Source organism: Pipistrellus kuhlii, unplaced genomic scaffold (assembly GCF_014108245.1).
Source record: "Pipistrellus kuhlii isolate mPipKuh1 unplaced genomic scaffold, mPipKuh1.p scaffold_m20_p_11, whole genome shotgun sequence".
In the NCBI taxonomy this organism is placed as follows: domain Eukaryota; kingdom Metazoa; phylum Chordata; class Mammalia; order Chiroptera; family Vespertilionidae; genus Pipistrellus; species Pipistrellus kuhlii.
The window spans coordinates 28,067,948-28,079,920 of record NW_023425416.1 but is presented as its reverse complement, the minus strand read 5'-3'; the positions used below and the strand labels follow the sequence as shown (position 1 = coordinate 28,079,920).

At 44.6% G+C, this 11,973-nt stretch overlaps 2 protein-coding genes across 18 annotated transcripts in view; one reads left to right on the top strand and one right to left on the bottom strand.

The window, feature by feature from the left end:
• Positions 1–1,797: 1,797 nt before the first annotated feature.
• Positions 1,798–9,187, bottom strand: ANAPC13 (anaphase promoting complex subunit 13). 5 transcript variants are annotated; one of them, XM_036431399.2, is made up of 3 exons: positions 9,040–9,187; positions 6,480–6,605; positions 1,798–2,788 (listed from the first exon to the last, which is right to left on the bottom strand). In XM_036431399.2, exons 2-3 carry the CDS (start codon positions 6,576–6,578, stop codon positions 2,663–2,665), a joined length of 225 nt encoding a protein of 74 aa, XP_036287292.1. In that variant the 5' UTR covers positions 6,579–6,605; positions 9,040–9,187; the 3' UTR covers positions 1,798–2,662. The 5 variants fall into 5 exon arrangements, with proteins under 5 accessions (XP_036287292.1, XP_036287293.1, XP_036287291.1 ...); XM_036431400.2 differs by lacking the exon at positions 9,040–9,187 and adding an exon at positions 8,895–9,033; XM_036431398.2 differs by lacking the exon at positions 9,040–9,187 and adding an exon at positions 8,417–8,544.
• CEP63 (centrosomal protein 63) overlaps positions 8,798–11,973 on the top strand; it is a 51,979-nt gene continuing 48,803 nt past the window's right edge. For 3 of the 13 annotated variants that reach the window (XM_036431388.2, XM_045579266.1, XM_036431379.2), the window contains exon 1: positions 9,305–9,569. Coding sequence is in view for 8 of the 13 variants with exons in the window: in XM_045579266.1 (XP_045435222.1) it covers positions 9,321–9,569 (249 nt within the window). In the remaining 5 variants the exon portion in view is untranslated. Of the gene's footprint in view, positions 8,905–9,157; positions 9,270–9,302; positions 9,570–11,973 lie in introns of those variants that run through there. The other 10 variants (XM_036431383.2, XM_036431380.2, XM_036431391.2 and 7 more) reach the window with 8 other exon arrangements.

Here is an 11,973-nt window from a genome sequence, read left to right as displayed (position 1 = left end):
AGTAGCGGGTGTGCAGGAGGCAGCCAATCGATGTTTCTCTCTCATTGATGTTTCTATCTATTCCTCTCCTTTACCCCTCTCTAAAAGTCAATTAAAAAACATATTAAAATATATTAAATCACATATCCTCCCCTGAGGATTAAAAGAAAGTTAGAATAAAGGAAGGTTTTGAAAACAATCATTCCATAATGATGCCTAAATCATTTAAATGATTTATCACCGAAACGTGGGGTAGCACTTAATGAAAGAGTCCCCAGGCCTGACGAAGAGTTGGGGTCACAGGTGAGCAAAGTTCTGAATTGCCCTCACCTTCTAGGAGCCCTCACTTGGCCTCCCATGAAGCACCAGTGAGGAGCCCACTAGGTGAGCTGCCCAGCCCAAGGGTGGGTGGCCAGAACTCCAAGGTTTCTGGGATGCAGCATCACTTCCAAGCAAAACACATTTATTCAGTATCTTCAGTTTCAAGTTTACTGACAGATCTGTCAGGGGTTGACTTTCTTATAGGAATTGACGCCCCCTGCTGGCATGCTACTAACTAGCATGGGTACTAAACTGTTCACTCTCAAATGTACCCAAATTGGAAAATAAACACTTGGGATTTAACCTTGAATAAAAACCAGTGAAAACAGCATGACTCATGCTGCTATGAGTTATATATGGATTCGGTAATAGGTTGAGTTTTTAAATGTTTCATGACTCCCAGGTTCCTAATAAAAATTCTTCTTTCAGTTCGTTAGCTCAATTATAGAAACAAGGTTAACATTTTGAAATTCTGAATGTCAATGGAATATTCCTCCCATTTCAGAATGGAGTGGTCACAGTAGGCCTTACAGGGAGGTCACGTGGTCCAGGGAGAGGATCCAGATTTGGGGACCAGACAGCCTGCATTGGAATTCATTTACATTGGAATTCATTTTCAATTTGAGTGACTTGGGGTAAGCCTTTTAACTTGGAACATGTCATTTAAGTTGCCACCTCCTGATCAAGGAGGGTAAAAATATCCATCTTCAAAGTGGACACCGGGGCTCAAGATCATGTGTCTGAAGCACATGGAAGCATTCAGCTAACCGCTGTTGTTACTATATTATTCAGTAGTGGGTCTAACTCGGGCTTCAAGGGATGGGGCTCCTGGACCCAGATTCCATGTTCCCAGAGGACAGAGGCTGCATCTGGAGTCCTGTGCCCGATTCAGAGACTTCACCCCTGGTTCACAAGGGCAGGGTTCCCTGGAGACTGCTGGCTCCTCAGAGCTGCACTGTTCTCTGGAGAGCCACATGTTCTGACCAACAGGCATACTGCTAAAAGACCTAGCCTCTGGTCTCAACGTGGGACAACTCTTGATGCCACCACTTTCATAGCCGCTGTGGGATTTGCCTTAGGCTAGACTTCAGCTGACATCACAGCTTTGCTCATCTTTCCCCTTCCCCTACCCTGCTGCTTCGGAGCATGGCAGCCTCTAGAAACCCTTTGCACAAGAAACTCTGCCTCAGGCTTTGTACCCAAGTGACATCCGATTTTTCTTCTTAGAATGTCAGGATTTGAAATTATAGGTGTGTATGACTCTTGGTTCAATGCTTGTTTACCCTACTAAACAAAGTCAGAGGTCATATTTTGCTCACTACTGTATTCCCAGTGCGAAGCCAGGGCCTCTCACACGGAACACAATGCTTTCACCTGTTTGGATCACAGGAGAGTTGTTACACAAGGTTTCTACTGAAACCTCCCAAATCAGCTCACTTGTGATTTACTTCTTCCTAAGAGCAAGGCAAACAGAAAGACCCAGTAAAAACAGGATGAGAAGGGATTTCAATTAGTGTTTTCGGTTTTTTAGTGATGGATACAGAAGTATCAGCCAGGGCTTCTTCCCAGAGTTTACAATCTAGACAGAGAACAAGGCAGACACCACTTAACGGAGGCAAATAATTCCAAGGAGATAAATGTAAGTGTTTTGCAAAGTACAAGTTCTCATACAATTTACAACTAAATACTGACTCCATGGTGTTTCGGTTATATCTCAAAGGGCTCTGAGAAAATAAATCACATTACTAGATAAAACTAGTGGTTCATCTAGCTGAAGATCCTTCCCAGAGGCATCAAAAGTGGTGGGGAGAGCAGAGGGAATGTCAGACACTGTTTAATTTAGAAATGTACCCAGGGTTTGAAAACACCATGAGGAATCTCAGGCATCCCAGCAGTCAGTGAATGCGCTTCTGAATGTCTGGTACATCTCCACCCCCACTCAGACTGATTCTCCAAGTGGGGTACATGGGAAGTTAGTCCTTCTCCTTAGCCTGGCTTCCTCTCTTAGCCTTTTCCTCTCCTATCTTCAACCACCTGTTACAGGACACACACAAGCAGATGGGAAGTGTTAGACTCGGACAGTAAAGCAAAATTAAAGGCAAATGTTTAACCAAACATGTTTAAACACAAGCTAACACTTGAAGAAATTTAGGTTCAAAGAGCCAAATATTCTGCATTCCTGAGAAATCTCAACCAATTTCCCATTCTGGTATTTCCACATTGCACTTTGCTACCACAAATTAAGTATGTGTACATTTTTGAGTGTTGGATCTGTCACTAAAAAATTTCAATTAGGAGACTGAAAGAAAACATTTTGCATCTTTATTAAAAAAAAATCTGTCCATGAGAGGGGAGCGAGGTGTCAGTTTCCTACGGGGGGGACATTCTCGTGCAGGTACTGTAAGGCCAAGTCGGTCCACTTCATCTCTTGTTCTTTCACAGATTCCGTGGTGCCACCGTTGTCCTGCTCAGGTTCAGGAAGCTCATTCTGAAAAGGTACAGTGGATGTTCAGGGTGACAGTAAATGTACATCAACAAACCCCTTAAAAGTCAAGAGCACATAGGATTAAACTGAGTTCCTAGAAACAGGTAGCATAATTTGCAGAGGTGTATCCTAAAGAAATAGCTGAATAAAAAGGTGTGAGGAAGTGTTATTCAGGTCCTCTTCAGAGGAATGATGGTCTTATGGCTCTAGCATTTGTGCAGGAGGCCACGGGCACAGCTTCTGGAAGCTACCAGGATCCAAGCCCACCACTCCACTGCTTGGGTTACTCAGGCAAGGTATTCAAACCCTTGGAGCCTTGTTTCCTCTCTGAAAATATGAGAAATGTAGCCATCACCTCCTGGAACTGCTGTGAGACTGAACACTGTGATTTAGGTCAAATGCTTAGCACTATGCAGGACATCCATGTTCAAGGAATATTTGCTATTATTGTTAATGGCTGGGAAAACTGAAGAGTCTTTTTAAAAATTCTATTAAGGGGCTGCCTTTAATAGAACATTACATTTGCTGGCATATTCCTTAAGCACAAGAAATGTATTAAACTGCTCTGTACCCAGCATGCCTAATTATAATGGAACTAAGTGGGAAACAGTAAAAATGTAGCATGATATGAGACTACCCCCTAGTGGTGGAGCCGGGCAACATACAACTTGGCAAATGACCAATGCATATCCTGCCAGCATTTTCTTAAAATGGTTAAGCCATGGGCCACATGTCGTGTAGAATCTGGAATTATATATATATATATATATATATATATATATATATATACACATATATATATATATATACATATATATATATATATATATATATCTCCATCCCAGATTTATTGAGATTTAATTTACATATAACATTCTGCAAGTTTAAGGTATACAACATGATGATACACATATAGTGTGATACAATTACCACAATAAGGCTAGTTAGCACATCCATTACCTCATTTTTGTGTGTAGTGAGAACTTTTAAGACTTATATTTAAATGTAAATGTATTACTACTAGGACTCTGCTTTGTATCAGAGTTCACTGATACCGACATATTTTGTTTTAATTATCTGAATTTACATTTCTTTTAGGGTTAGCAAACTGTTACTCACTATCCAGACTTATGATTTTCCAATGATTCCAATTTTCAGTATATGAATATAATGTTCTTCTCCTTTAGAATCATGTCCAGTATATACAAAACGATTTTTTGAATAATATGATACGTATCGCCAAAACCGGTTTGGCTTAGTGGTAGAGCTTCGGTCTGCAGACTGAAAGGTCCTGGGTTCGATTCCGGTCAAGGGCATGTATGTTGGCTGTGGGCACATCCCCGGTAGGGGATGTGCAAGAGGCGGCTGGTCGATGTTTCTCTCTCATCGACGTTTCTGGCTCTCTATCTCTCTCCCTTCCTCTCTCTGTAAAAATCAATAAAATATATTTATTTATTTAAAAAATATACTTTATTGATTTGTACAGAGAGAGGAAGGGGGAGAGATAGAGAGTTAGAAACGTCGATGAGAGAGTCATAGATCAGCTGCCTCTTGCACACCCCCTACTGGGGATATGCCCGCAACCAAGGTACATGCCCCTGACTGGAATCGAACCCGGGACCCTTCAGTCCCCAAGCCGATGCTCTATCCATTGAGCTAAACCGGTCTCGGCAATAAAATATATTAAAAACAACAACAAAAAAAAAACCACACAAAAAAACAAAATATGATACGTATATTGGGATCAGATACATCTTGCTCTACAAATGTTAAGACTGAAATTCAAATATACTGGTACAAATTGAAAGGGACTATCACTTATTGTAAAGTAATAATACACTGAAACTTAAAGTTTGGTTCCAAGTTTAGTCATAACTGACAAAGCATAAACAAGTCCTTGCTTAATGAATTATTCATTCAGAAGTAGGCAACTTTGCATAATTTCATCCCATCTGTGGTATGTATTCTAAAATGATGTCATTCATTTGATCACGACTGTCTCTTGGCAATGAATGCCAACGTATAAAATTGCATATGAGCTTGAAAAACAAACACAAAGCATCATAAATGCAACCATCTATTATGGTACACTGAAAAAATGACAATTCTTTGCAGCTACTCTATGAAAAGGCAGTGTATTTCCCCATCCCTCACTTTCAAAGACTTTAAAGCTCTGAGCCTCTGGACAGTCCCCACTGCTGGAGTGCCCTTGTTCCCCCCCCCCCCCCCCCCCCCCCCAAAAAAAAACTGCTGGTCCTCCCTTAGGATCAGCTTAAACATTACTTCCTGCTGCCCAGCAGGCAGCGTGCCACTTCCTATACAACGGTGGCTGTTCATGACCCCCCTTAAAACCCTTATTATAATTATTACTTATTTTTGTGGGTTACCTCCCTTGACCCGCAGGGGCAGAAACTGTATCTTATGTTTACATAATCTGGCACACAGGAGGCTTCCAAAGACATGCTGGTGGAATGAAAGAAATCGAAGTTCACAGGACAGGATCTGGAGTAGGGGTGTCGAACTCAATCAGAGAAGGGGCCAAAATCTAAAATCCAGCCTAAATCTCGGGCCGAATGGTTTACTGAACAGTCATAAACTGTCATTGTGATGGAAACGCAGCGGAGTGCAGTGATGACAGCGCGGTGCGGGCCACATTGCAAGGCCTGGCGGGAAGGATTTGGCCCGCGGGCCTTGTGTTTGACACATGTGATCTGGAGCCTCACAGACCCAGGTGTGCAGTCCACCTTATCAGCTACCCAACCCCGGGCAGGTTCCCCTCTCTGATCCTATTCCTTTCCTGTAAAGTGGGAATAACAGCACCATCTTGCAAGGCTGTTTCAAGATTAGAGATAATGTTTGTCCAATTTCAACCTCTGTCCATGGCATAAATCTGGTTTTCACTAAATGGCAGCTATAATTCTCATGACCCTCTCTTTCGACTATTTTTCTAAAGTTGAACTAAGCTGTGATTTATTACGTGATATGTGTATTACTCATTGAACATATTATCATCTCTTATCCTTAAACGAAAACATCGGTGAGCTAGATTTTCTTTCTCTGTAATAGCAGCAGCAGTCTATCTGTAAGCTTTGTCCTTTTAACAGCTCTTCTCAGGATAGTTGGCATACTTGAAAGAAAAGCATTCCTCTATGACATAAATAGGATATTTAATAAGCACTTACACAAGCTAAGCTTTTAGATCATTCATTACTGAAGGTTTAACAATCTCTTAGCAGAGCAGTTTCACAGAGAGCAGATAAGTGTATCCCAGGAGCCTATTGATCCAAAGGCAAAAGAAGAAGAGCCAGATTTAAAAAATTATTTTCCAGGGAACTTAGGATGGGTGTATGTTCTAAGAACGTGCATTTTTAATAATGTCAACAAGCCAGCTGCTTCGTATTCTTCCCCATCTTAGGCATTAAACCCCCATTACCTGGCTTACTGGCTTTGGTGTAATTGACAGAAAGTGGCTCAGACCTGGGTTCCAGTCCTGGAATGACCCCTAACTGAGAAGTTCACATCAGCTCTCTGAACCGTATTTCTCTTCAAATAAAAAGTTTAGATGCTCTCCGGAAGCTTCTAGTCAGTGGACTCCACAGCTGATTTCTTTGCCCGACTGGTTTATTTGACCACTGATATTCCACCTCCACCAGGGCCCTCTAACCCATTCCCCTCGGCACAAATGACTGCCTACCAGCGGTATTGCAACATCCTCATAGGGCAGCTTGTCTTCTCGCCACGCATCATCAATCAAATCCAAGATCCTTCCGTCTCTCTGTACTTCACTGTCCATTCTCCTGCAGCTTTGATCTTGTCAAATCTGTCAGTCAAAGAGGTCATTTCCAAAACACAAACTCAGGAAGTGGTGTAACCCAGCACTTCTTAGCCTGGATATGTCATTTGGTACATCACCCTGGGAAAGACTTGTATTCTCATCTGGGTCAGGTGACAACTTATTTATATATAATCATAGTCTCTCCTTTCTGTTCCCCCTCCAGCTGATAAATACTTTGTACCATACACTGAACATAGGACATGGCCCAGACCAGTGTCATGTGACAGGAAGGCAATATATTTGAGGGCCTCTGTTTTAAGGCCATCGCACATCTAGAATGCAGCTTTTCTTTCCTAACTGGCACACTCACCGCTCCCTTGCAGGATGCCTTTGATGAGTCCCCGACTCATAAGCAAGTTTCCTCTCCGGTCGTTTCCTGCACCATTTTTTAAAATAAGAGTCACCACCTGCCTTGCCTCGAATGTTGGCAATGCTGGCATTCTTAGCCCAAGAAACTAAATGATAACACTGAAGTGGGTTATACAACATGACCAACCACAGACCTGACGGAAATCCTCGGCTGAGTTTGTTGACTACATGGCCTCCTATCTTGAGATGGTGCTCAGGCTGGGCCCTGAAAGCAGCAATAGCGGTAGGTCTCCATGCTGCTTGTTTTTCCTTCCCTTTGGGGTGACTCTTAATGCTGCTTGCCCTTTAATGCCTGGTCAAGATACTTGTCATGCTGATTCCCTCCTTTTTACTTTCCCCTAAACAGATATAGCCAGCTTGGACGATACCTCTGGGTTCCTTGTTTCCAAGTTTGGGCCATTCTTCATCACAGGCATTACCCTATTGTGCTCCTGCTACAAAACAGCCATCCTGATGGCCTGCGAGTCAATGGCAGCAAAGGTACTCTGGGTCACTCCTACCTTTTGAGTATGAAAACTCATAGAAGAAACCATCTTTGGGAGAGGAATCCAACTCTTTCATATAGGCCTGTTCTGGTCTCCAACAGTATGATTGTAAGATTGCCCTGATACTTGGGTAATAATTATACAGGTTGGAATGAGGGGAAGGGTTTGTATCCCCATGATAAGGATCCAGACGAAACTGAAGCAAAAGGTGCACCAGTGAACCAGATGTTTTAATGTTTCACACAAGAATTAATCCAGTATTACCCAGTAAATAACTCAAAACAAGCCTCCCGTATTTAGAAATCCTTACCCTCAGTTCCAGTTATGTTTCTGGAGTCCCTGTCCTACAAAAGCCTTCCCTTTTCCTGCTGCCACACCTTTGTCCTTGATGCCCTGGTCTATGAGATGCCCTCCTTCCTATTCCCTGCTGATCAAAATATGATTTTCCTGGGCCCACAAAGATTCTACCTCTTCCGTAAATTTTTTATCAAATCACTCCAGCTTCAGTAGCATTCTGCCCTTGAACACTTCCTTCTTGTTCTTATTACCCACTCAACATATTTGATTGGCTGTGTAACAGATTGCTCAGGGATTATCACCTCTAGTTGTTAACGTGTACATTTTGTATCAATGACTCCCCTATTTGGCCTCAATCTTTTTTCACCTGTCCCTCTTTCAAACACCTCTAACCCTATCATACTTTCTGTCCTCTATATTTCAAAGCCCCATCACTAACCTGTACTTTTCCTTTCAAACTCAACGTGGGCCTAAGATCACCCGGGGCCAACACCCCATGTTTAGAGTAAAGTGCTAAGGTGTTTTCACTCTTAAGGGGCTGGAAAGCATCAAGCAAGAGAGGCACTGTCCAGGACACGGCCACTGGACCAAGCCCTTGCTAACCTGGGCAGAATTAACCACTACCAGTTTCCTGAACAAACTTACACGTGTGATTGTTCTGATCCTGAAATGATCGTTCCTTTCTTTTCCCTCCAGCTGTTCTAAAAACCTTGGTTCCAGCAGGAGACCTTCTTTAGGTCCCCGGCAGAGCACAGCAGGCAAACCCGGCTTCCCTCCTTCCCTCCCCGCACCCCCCGCAGATCCCAGCTCCTAGTTCCCTGGGCGCACAGAGTGGTCCCCCCATTGGGAGCTGGTCACACCGCCGGTTCCACTCTCTTCCCGGTGTGTGCGTTTGCTGGGGCAGGGAAACATTTTATCCATCTCTGTGTTTTATAAATACTTAGGTCAAAGCCAGAAAGGTCTTTTCCCTCGCTAGAAATGACCCTCGCAGGCCACCACCATCGGTACGGGCGTGTGAGGCCGCCCACAGCACCCACTTCCGGTTTCAGGCTGGATAGACCAAAAAATGGATGCGGGGGAGGTATAGGGCCCGGCCCACCAGCCAAGTGCCTTTCTACCCGACCTGGCTAGCGGTAAGGGCAGTGATAAGGGGGATGACGTGAAGACATCGGCCTCGGCCGGTGGGAGTGGAGGGGAAGTGCGACGCCGAGGAACGAGCTCGTTGCCACTCTCCAAAAACCGAGGCTAAGGGCGCGGGAAACCCTTACCGACTCGCGGATGCGCCCGCCGCCGCCGGATCCCGCCCCTGCACCACGTGGCCGGCACGCCTCTTCCGCCGGTCCCCGGATGTGGACGAGCCCATTTGCTTGTACGGAGGGGGGAGGCCAGGAAGGAGGTGGTTCCATTAAAAGTAGGGGGGCAGTGGGGGCGGAACAAACGTGCGGACGGCGGAGGCTGGACGTCAGGCTGGGCGTGACGCGCGCGCGCCCGGCCGAAGGTAACGGCGGGAAGTCTCGGGCGCGCGCGGGGGCCGTGGCCCCTCAACCGCATGTGCGCTCGGAAGATGGGCGAGGGGCGGGCGTGTCCTAGTCCGGAGGCGGCCCTGGCCGCGGCGGAGCCTTCGGCGGTGCGGGTCTACGGCCCCGGGCTGGCCTCCGCGGCGGCCCGCAGGCCGGCGGGCCCGCCTCCCCCGCGCAGGGCTCGCCCCGGCGCCCCGCCCCTCGTCCTGGCCGCGTACGGCAGGCGGACCCGCGGCGGCGGACACGGCCTGGCCGGGCGCGCCGTCGGGGCCAGCCAGGTGGTCAGCCCTCCCCCGAGGCCGGGCCGGCGCGGGCAGCGGGGTGGGCGAGCTGCTCCCGAGCCCTCCATCGCCCTCACCCTCCCCGCCTAGTCTGCCCCGCGTGTTCAGTTAGCTTGCTGCTGGCTTAGTTGTGATTACCGTGGGAAGTTTAGCGATTTAAAACTGGCGAACTCGTTTAAAAACAACGTTAGCACAGGAGGGTCTGAAGTCGGGGAACCCTGAGCTATGGATTGCTCCATGCAAATCGTGGATGGGAAGTAAATGATAAGTGAGGGTGTGAAAGGGATGGCTCCGTTAGGGACACTTGAATAATGAAGATATGCAAGGTAGTAAATGTAGGCCAGTGGTTTTTCTGATGTCCCCTACAACATAAGAGAGTGTAGATGAGTGAGAATTCAGTGACTAGCCTTCATTTTGGTTGCAATACACTTTTTTGCACAAAGTAGTTTTTCTTGAGCCTTACATCTGATTGCTGAAGCTTTTAAGTGTTATTCCTTTTAATAACTTAATGTTATAGGGAAGGTACCCTATAGTTTCACAATTCCCCACATGCTTGCACTTAATTGTATAGGTAAGAAAAGGAAATCATAAGGATCATCAGCTACAACATGTTACCTTCAAATACTAACATTTAGATTTGTAGCTGTAGCTTAAAGATATAATAAAGTGTATTATTACTTGGAATGTAGATTTGGAATCATCGTTATATTGACTTTTATCTTGACCTTGTCCTTTGATTATATATTATCAGTGATCAATATAATCCGCCTAAATAATGAAAGGCTAATATGCAAATCAACCTAATGGTGGAACCTCAACCACTGTGAGGCTCACTGACCATCAGGGGGCAGATGCTCAGTGCAGGAGCTTCCCCCTGGTGGTCAGTGCACTCCCACAGGAATCCTGAACCAGCCAGAAGTTCGGAACCAGGCTTACGGCTGATGAGCACAGTGGTGTTGGCAGGAGCCGCTCCACCACACAGCACTAAGGCCTGTAGGGAGCAGGCCTAAGCCATCAGTTGGAAATCCCCCCAGAGCTCAAAGACTGCAAGAAGGTGCAGGCCAGGCTGAGGGACCCCCTCCCTCCGAGTGCACGGATTTTGTGCACCTGGCCTCTAATATAGTAATAAAGACAGTGTAAAATGTGTTAAAGATTTATAAACATTGTCTTTCTGCCCTTTAAAATGTATGTAGATTCAGGTTTTAAATTATAATAATTGTATCTATTGTACTCATTCAATTTTCCTTTCATTGAAAGGAAGACTGCTTGGTCCTTCATGTTTTCAGTAGTAGAGGTGGCCTATGTATACTCTCCTACTTTTAAAAAAGGCCCACTTGATTTAAAGTTCAGCTGAAGCCAGCATGGATATTGGTTTCAGACACTGACTTCTTTATTTTTATGTTATGTTAGGTTTTTGTTTTGTTTTTTAAATCTCCAAGAGCTAGGTTTAAATTTTTTAGTTTTGCAAAACCACAGTACTGTCATCCACCTATGAAAATTAATAAAAATTCCATAATGTCAGTATTCAGTCTGGGTTCAGATTTCCCTATTGTCCCTTAAATGTCTTTTTATAATTAACTTGTTTGGGTCAAAAATCCCCTAGAGACCCACATGTTGCATTTGGTTGATACACTGTGTAAAGCTTTTAAATTTAGCAGTTCCCTTGTCCCCCTTTTCCCCTTAACGTTCTACATTTAGCTAGTTGCATCTGCATGGTATCCTTTAACTGTTTAACATGCACATCTGTGCCCTTTATTTTCATTAAACTAGTAGATCTAGAATTGTACTGTTCACTATAGTACTCACCAGCCAGCTATGGCTATTTAAATGAATTAAAATGAAATAAATCCAAAAGTTCAATTCCTTAGTCACATTAGCCATGAGTCAAGGGTCTGTAGTCGCTGGTGGCTTGTGGCTACTGTTTGGTGTAGATAGAAAATATTTCCATAATATTTTTTTTGCAGAAAGTTCTATTTAACAGCACTGATCTAGAAGCTTGATCAGATTCAACCTTATTTTTTAAAAAAATATATTGATTTTTTACAGAGAGGAAGAAGAGGGATAGTTAGAAACATTGATGAGAGAGAAACATGGATCAGCTGCCTCTTGCACACCCCCTACTGGGGATATGCCCACAACCAAGGTACATGCCCTTGACCGGAATCAAACCCGGGACCCTTCAGTCCGCAGGCCGACACTCTATCCACTGAGCCAAACAGGTTTCAGCAACCTTGTTTTTTTTTTATTTTTTTTTTTGTTGGGGTAGAAAGCGGGGGCATGAGGGAGGAAGCTGGGGGGGGAGAGGGGTGGCAAGAAGATTTTCTACAATAGATGGTGCAGTACACTTCCTGTTGCATTAATTATTAGGCACACAACGAATTGTCTCTTTATGTGATGTTAA